Below are 8045 nucleotides of genomic sequence, written 5' to 3'. Positions count from 1 at the left end.
CATGGATTTCGTTGTTGGGCTCTTGCGGACTCAGAGGAAGTTCGATGCAGTTTGGGTGATTGTGGATAGATTGACCAAGTCACATCATTTCATTCCAATGGTCACTACTTATTCTTCAGAGCAGCTAGCTCAGGTTTACATTTGCGAGATTGTCAGGCTTCATGGCGTACCGGTATCTATCATCTATGACTGGGGTACGCAGTTTACATCACGGTTCTAGAGAACCGTACAACGTGAGTTGGGTACTCGTGTGGAGTTGAGTACAATATTTTACCCTCAGACGGACGGGCATTCCGAGCGCACTATTCAGATATTTGAGGATATGCTTCGTGTGTGATTGATGGATTTTGGGGGTGCTTGGGACCAGTTCTTTCCATTTGCGGAGTTTGCCTACAATAACAGTTATCAGTCGAGCATTCAGATGGCACCGTATGAGGCTTTGTATGGTAGATGGTGCCGGTCTCCAGTAGGTTAGTTCGAGCCAGGCGAGGCTAGGCTATTGGGTACAGACTTGGTTCAGGATGCCTTAGAAAAAGTTGAATTGATTCAGGATAGACTTCGTACAACCCAGTCCAGGCAGAAGAGTTATGCAGATCGGAAGGTTCACGATGTTGCACTCATGGTTGGGAGCGAGTCTTGCTCCGGATTTTTCCCATGAAAGGTGTTATGATGTTCGGAAAGAAGGGAAAGTTGAGTCTTAGGTATATCGGGCCTTTTAAGATTCTTGAGAGGGTTGGAGAGGTGGCTTACAGACTTGCACTCCCACATAGTCTCTCTGCAGTTCATCCAGTATTTTATGTTTTCATGCTTCGGAAGTATCACGATGATCCGTCTCATATATTAGACTTCTGCTCAGTCCAATTGGACAAGGATCTATCCTATGTTGAGGAGCCGGTGGCCATTTTGGATAGGCAGGTTCGAAAGTTGAGGTCAAAGAACATCGCATCTGTGAAGGTTCAGTGGAGGGGTCATCCGGTCAAGGAGACAACTTGGGAGATCGAACAGGATATGCGCAGCCGTTATCCTCATCTTTTTACCACTTCAGGTATGTCTCTAAACTCGTTCGAGGACGAACGTTTATTTTAAGAGGGGGAGAATGTAATGACCCAGCTGGTCGTTTTGAGAGTATTCGCCCTGAACCCCTATTTATTTCTCCCTCTACTTTCTTTTGTGGTTATGAGACTTGCCGGGAGGATTTGTTTATGATTTCGGAGTGTAATGGGACACATAGTCCCTAAAATAAAAGTTTAAGTCGTAGGAATCGACCATAGTTTGAATTGTGTGAAGACGACTCCGGAATAGAGTTTTGACGGTTCCAATAGCTCTGTAGGGCGATTTTGGTCTTAGGAGCGTGTTCGGATGTTGAATTGGAGGTCCGTAGGTCATTTTAGCATCAATTGGCGCAAGTTGGAAAATTGGTTAAATTTTAGAAAGTTGGACAGGGAGTGGACTTTTTGATATCGGGGTCGGATTCCGGTTCCGAAAGTTGGAATAGGTCTGTAATGTCAATTACGACTTGTGTGCAAAATTTGAGGCCAATCGAACTTGATTTGATAGGATTCGGCGTCGGATGTAGAAGTTTGAAGTTTTAAAATTCAATAGGCTTGAATCGATGTGCAATTAGTATTTTGTATTGTTGTTTGATGTGATCTGAAGGCTCGACTAAGTCCGTATGATATTTTAGGACTTGTTGGTAAATTTGGTTGAGGTTCCGGGGACCTCGGTTGGATTCTAGATAGTTAACAGATCAAATTTGGATTTGTGAGAATGGCTAAAGGCACCAATTCTGGTGTAATCCCACTTTCGCAAGATTGACCGCAGATGCGGGGCTAGGGAAAATGGCCAGTGGTCGCAGGTGTGACGTGAAGACCGCAGAAACGGAGTCGCTTCTACGAACGGTTGAGCGCAGAAGCGGAAAGGCTTGGGAGGACTGTTGATCGCAGGAGTGCGTGCGTAGAAGCGTTCCTTGGCCGCAGAAGAGGAAGCGCAGATGTGCATTTGGGCCCGCAGATGCGGACGTTCCTGGACTAAGTTAGAACCACACATGCGATGGAAATTCCCCAGGTGCGGAGCCGCAGATGCGGCTATGAGTTCGCAGAAGCGATTTCGCTGGGCAGAAAAGGGCCAATTCTGAGGGTTTTATTTCATTCTCCATTTGTGAACCTAGAGAGCTCGGATTGATGCAAAATTTCAAGGGTTTTTCAGAGGAAACATTTGGGTAAGGATTCTTGACTTGTTTTTGATTAATTTCTACTAAGATATCATTTATTCTTCCTTTAATTAAGGATTTGGGTTGTGAAATTTTGAAAAAGGGGTGGAAAAATCCCTAGGCCGATTTTTGAGATTTTGATTGAGAATTTTGTATCGGATTTGAGTAATTTTGATATGAGTGAACTCGATATTGAATGGGTGTTCGTATTTTGTGACTTTTACCCGATTCTAAGACGTGGGCCTGGGTCGACATTTTGGGATAATTTTTCGATTCTTTGCTAAAGTCATAGATTTATGATTTAAATTAGTATCTTGTAGTTGTATTCATGTTATGTAATTTCTATTGGCTAGATTTGGGCCTTTCGAAGTCGAAAAATTAAGGGAAAGGAATCCTTATCGATTGATTGAGCGAGATTTGAGGTAAGTGACTTTTCTAACCTTGTGTGGGGAAAATTCCCTTAGGATTTGGTACTGTTGTAACAAATTTGTGATATGTGAGCGTCGTGTATGCGAGGTGACGAGTGCGTATACGGAATAATTATGGAAATTTCGGTTCTTGCTGAGTAGATTTCTTTGAATTCCTTAACTGAGTTTCCTTAGCATGTGTAGTTGTTATGTTTAGCCTAGTATTGCATGTCTACGTGCCTTAACCTTTCTTGATATTCGTGCAATATACTTGTTAAATTACATGTTTCCTTGATTATTGTATTCGGTCTTTAACTGTAGGATTCCTTGCCGCAAATTAGTGGTTCCATAATTTATGAGTTGCATATTTACTTTGGGACTACGAGACGATACCTCGGGAGATCCCCTTGTCTTGCATATTTATTTTGGGACTACGAGGCGGTACCACGGGAGATCCCCCTGTCTTACATATTTACTTTGGTACTACGAGGCGGTACCTCGGGATATCCCCCTGTCTTGCATATTTATTTTGGGACTACGAGGCGATACCTCAGGAGATCCCCATGTCTTGCATATTTACTTTGAGACTACAAGGCGGTACCTCGAGAGATCCATCTATCGTGCATATTTACTTTTGGGACTACAAGGCGGTACCTCGGGAGATCCCCCTGTTGAGCACTTACATTTGGGTTACGAGGCGATACCTCGGGAGCGCCCCCTGTTGTTTACCTTTATTTGTTGTGCTGTTATTTTTCTGAGACTTTTCGTTGTTTAAATTCTCAGTCATTTCAAGTATTATTATATCTTCTGCCTTGAATCGTTCTAGACGCGATAAGTGCTTCCTTACGCGTAACTGGTTCCAAAGGTATTGTATCATCTTCAACATTATTTTCTCCAATGGTATCCACAATTTCTTCTAAGCTCTGGACCTCTAAACATGTATCACTTTCAACCGGGTAATCCAACAGGCTATTGACATTCATTTTATTACGGTAACTGATATCATTAATAATGACCTCAAGTTCATGAATGTCGTTTTCACAAGTGGGTTCATTTAAATTCCTTGAGGCTTCATCCCTCAAACGAATTTTGTAGTGTCAAAAATAATTTGCTATTGTATCTTGCTGAACATTTGTCGTCCAAGCCTCGATCGCAAGATTGATAGCATCCAAAACATTCATCTTTCCTAGATCAGTTTTTCCCAGCTCATAGCCTTCTAATATCCTATGTGAAATCTACTGCGATAATGCATCTTGAAAGCTCTAATTATCCCAGCATCACATGGTTGAATTTTTGATGTCATGTTGGGTGGCAAGAAAAGCAATTCAATATTTTGTAGTCCTTAAATATTTTTTGGATGTGCTGGACAATTATCTACCACAAGCAAAATTCGTCTACCATGCATGTGGTGGTAAAACCAACTAATATATTCACCAAAAAGCACACTAATCATCCATGCTCTTTTGTTTGCACGATAGTGAAAATTCAAGCTATTCATGTTGACATTCTTGAAGCAACATGACTTTGCATATTTTTCAATAATCCATAAAGGAATTTTTTCAGATCTATCCTTATTGCAACAAATAACAACTGTGAGACTTTCTTTGTCCTTCTTTCTTCCTTCAGGTTGTTTCGTATCAAGAGAATGATCAGCTTGTAACATATAAAATAAATTAGTTTCATCCATATCAAAAACATCTTTCATAGGGAACTGGTCTATTTTTTTCCTTATACTCTCCAATTTCGTCTCCATCTCTTGTATATCAACCGATCCACTCTCTCCGAAACTACAAAATGATTTGATACCATGTCTTAGCTTGAATTTCTCGAGCCAACCTTGAGAAAAGTTATGCTCAAAATCTTGTTGAGGATATAAAAGTTTCATTGTATCTCTCGCCTTCTCCAAAATTAACTCTTCGGTTATATTCACACGGTCTTGGTATTGGAGAAACCACACTCATAAACAACCTTCTCCATGTCTGAAAATTTTGCTGGCTTGTGCCGCTTGATATCCCTTATTTTTTCTAAGTTAGCCGAAAGAAACTCAGCTGATCGTTTGAGTGTCAAGCCACAACTGCAAATCTTTTTGAGTGCATGTGGAATAATCTCTTTTGTACTCACATAATGCTTTACATATTTGATCTGTCATTGTTGATTTTGTGACACCTTTTAGATGAGAAGTCATTATTGGGTACGGTTTGAAGAAATTTTCTATGTTGCTTATATCGTTTATTCTCTCACCATCATACATTGAATGTTTTTAGTAAAACTACAATGAATAATATTTGATTATTAAGAAACAATAAACATTACAATGATTTATTAATTACAATGAATAAACAATGAACATTGCAATGAATTATTTAATTAAAAAAATTATAATGAATCATACATCATACATTGTACTTTATGTATAATGTATTTATTTTTTATATTAATTCAATTAATATGATATATAAATTAGTAAGATATAATGATTTTGTTGTAATCAAAATTAACCTTCATCGAATCTCGAAAATACTCTTTAAATTAATAAATTAATCGATTAAATAATACCTCTACAAAATAATAATATTTCATGGTCCCGACAATATTAGTTTAGAGAGTTTCTATAACTTTTGTGGCTATCGAATGTAAATAGTTTCGGCCGCGAGCTAAAATTAATCTTTGCCCTGTAATTTACTTGTAGTTAAACATCAAATTTTAAACGTTTTTCAATGTTCATATACTAGGTTAAATAGGGATATGGATACATTATATGCTAAGGCAAACTATATGTAACAGAGTGAGCAGTTATTAACTTGAGTCAATTACACGTTTAGGAGGTCATAATTATATAGTTAGATCTCAATACTAAAATAATAAAATATATCAGAAAATCGGCTGAAAAAGACAAGGAATACCTACCTCCTCATGCATGCGCAGTAACACGTGCAGGTTATTGCAACAATTATATGACAACTAATTCTTTGTACTTTGTAAATATATTAATTAATTTGGCGATTTTGTTTGAAGAAGAAGAAACATTAAAATAACATGCTAATTAGATTTTCCTAGATATGATTCATCGTTCTTTCCAAGCTTTTTATTTTCTCTCTTTGTCATGTAACATGCGCGCTGTTTCCTCGAAGCTACATGCACTTCCTAACTCCAATCGTATTCCCACCTAAAGTTTCTCAACAAAAAGAAAAGTAAATTCTTTTGATTGTACATGTATATAGCTAGGAGTAATTTAACTTCTATACAATAACGGTATACTTAATAGATAAATATATGTAATCGTTCATAAAACGTGAGATTGGTAGCATATAAAAAAATTAGTAAATTACTACAACGAATAAAAATATATTGATAGTGTAAAAAATTTAAGTTGTCATTTATATTAACTTACTTCATGTATATAAAGGTAGTACCACATCTTTACTCAACGATCCAATTGATTACAAGTAGAAACTACACTCTATACCAATAAAATTTCTTGGTTGGAGTCTCCAACTTGGAGGGAAGGGTAGAAGGTCAAAATTTGAATGGTCAAAAATGAACGTCATTGTCTAAACGTAAATTGCAAAGGAAAGATCAAAGCCAAAAATGTATCATTTTGACTAAGATATCCGATATATAAATCTCATAACAATTGCCAAAACATTTGGCTTCCTATTATAATGCATGCAACTCAAACACTTAACCTAACCACATGGATAACACTATCCCAACTTCACCTACTAATCAATGGATGGATATTGGAATGCCATATTACCAACAAACTGATTTTGGTATAGCAAATCCTTATGATCAGCGTTTCTCTGATTCCACTATCATAACCACAGGCACTACTCAAAACACTATTGATCAACATCAATATTCCAGTACTTTAAGTCCTGAAAATTCTTCACAAATTGCTGGAAATGATGATATTCACGAGTTGAGTCCTAAAACCAGCAAAGGGAAACCGATTCGAAGGCGGAGTCGAGCTTCCAAGAAAACCCCTACAACTCTTGTCAACACAAGCATCACGAATTTTCGAGCAGCGGTGCAACAATACACTGGATGTGATCATACTTCTCCAATATTCAAGAATCAAAAGGGTCCAATTAACCTAAGTTTCGGACCATCAACTGATGACGTTCAGACTGAATTTTTTGGAAGTAATTTAGTAGGGGAGGGCTCTAGGAATTATGGATACTATTCTAATTATGAAGATCAGACTGAGAGATCAAAGGACAAATTACAGCAAGATCAAGAGAGTGGTAATTCTCCTTCTGCTGCTTATAGTAATTCTGGAAATAGTAAGTTGAGTGTGGACGATTATGGAATATGGTAGTGACTATTATATTATATTATATGAATGAAAGGGAAAATTTGATTTGTTTTTAGCACATCCAGATATGAGAAATTTAGACTTCGCAAGAGCGTTTCAAGACCTTTTTTTTCCTCCTTTATTTTTTCCCTTTGTAAATTCTATCTCTTTTAGTTCTTCTAATTAACCCCGCCCCCCTGGCCTTTTCAAGTTTGAATGAATATGACTTGGGCGTATAATTTGGCTGGAGAGCTTTGGTTTACTTCATCCTTTAAGCTTCAGTCAACAATTAATGACGTAGAGAATCCATAGTAGAAAATACATGCACTTAATTGACCTCAAATTTTGTCCTGATATCTACGGTTGTGTATATCCTTAAGCAAAATAGAGATATCAGATATAATACCAAAAAAGTAAAGGAGAACGAGAAGAAAGAAAAAAAGAAAGAAAGAAATTAAGAGGAGTGTACAAATAGGATATCCTAATTAGAGTCATTTCTGTGAAATATGAAAGGCGAAATTTTGATTTCTATGATGTGGATAAGGATAAAAATATAAATTGAACAAGAAGGTAACACTCTAATTTCAAATATATGAAATAATATTTGAAGATTATGAGAAATAAGTATTTGTTGTACACTTAGTCCATTAATATTTCAACTTCAAACTTAAAATAGATAATTTGAAGTTTGAAAAATTGAGTAGTATGAAATAATGATCTTCGCTCACAAAACTTCAACCTTTTTTTCTAGTAAAATCGACATTCAAGCACAATTTTAACTTCTAAATACCCTTTTTAAAATACTCTTTTTTTTTTCAAACTTCAACAAAATTATGTCCAAACGCCTATTCTTTATTTTTTGTTCTCCTATAAATGAAGCTAGTACTCTAATTGGAAGATATTCGACATGCGTACAAAAAGAAAACGAAAATGATATGTATCCCAAAAGATTTAAACTTTTTTTTTCTACCCTCTTGAAGTTATATATGTAGTGTTTTTCTCTTATAAACGTTTATCTGCTTCCCTACCCCCTCCAAGAAAAATTCCAAAAAAAAAAAAAGAAGGTTTTGAAGAGACCAAATGTAAATAAAAGTCTCAATACATAGCACACTTTTGAATTTTAAAATTGGGA

At 36.7% G+C, this 8045-nt stretch overlaps 1 protein-coding gene and 1 pseudogene across 1 annotated transcript; one reads left to right on the top strand and one right to left on the bottom strand.

The window, feature by feature from the left end:
- Window positions 1-3404: 3404 nt before the first annotated feature.
- On the bottom strand, window positions 3405-4866 carry LOC138904810 (CENP-B homolog protein 2-like; annotated as a pseudogene).
- Window positions 4867-6310: 1444 nt separating this feature from the next.
- LOC104113674 (uncharacterized) lies at window positions 6311-6937 on the top strand. The gene has a single exon (XM_009623914.1). The coding sequence runs from the start codon at window positions 6311-6313 to the stop codon at window positions 6935-6937; it is 627 nt and encodes a 208-aa protein (XP_009622209.1).
- Window positions 6938-8045: the final 1108 nt, after the last annotated feature.

This window comes from Nicotiana tomentosiformis, chromosome 2, assembly GCF_000390325.3.
Source record: "Nicotiana tomentosiformis chromosome 2, ASM39032v3, whole genome shotgun sequence".
Classification (NCBI taxonomy): Eukaryota; Viridiplantae; Streptophyta; class Magnoliopsida; order Solanales; family Solanaceae; genus Nicotiana; species Nicotiana tomentosiformis.
This window is presented reverse-complemented; position numbering and strand designations above follow the sequence as displayed.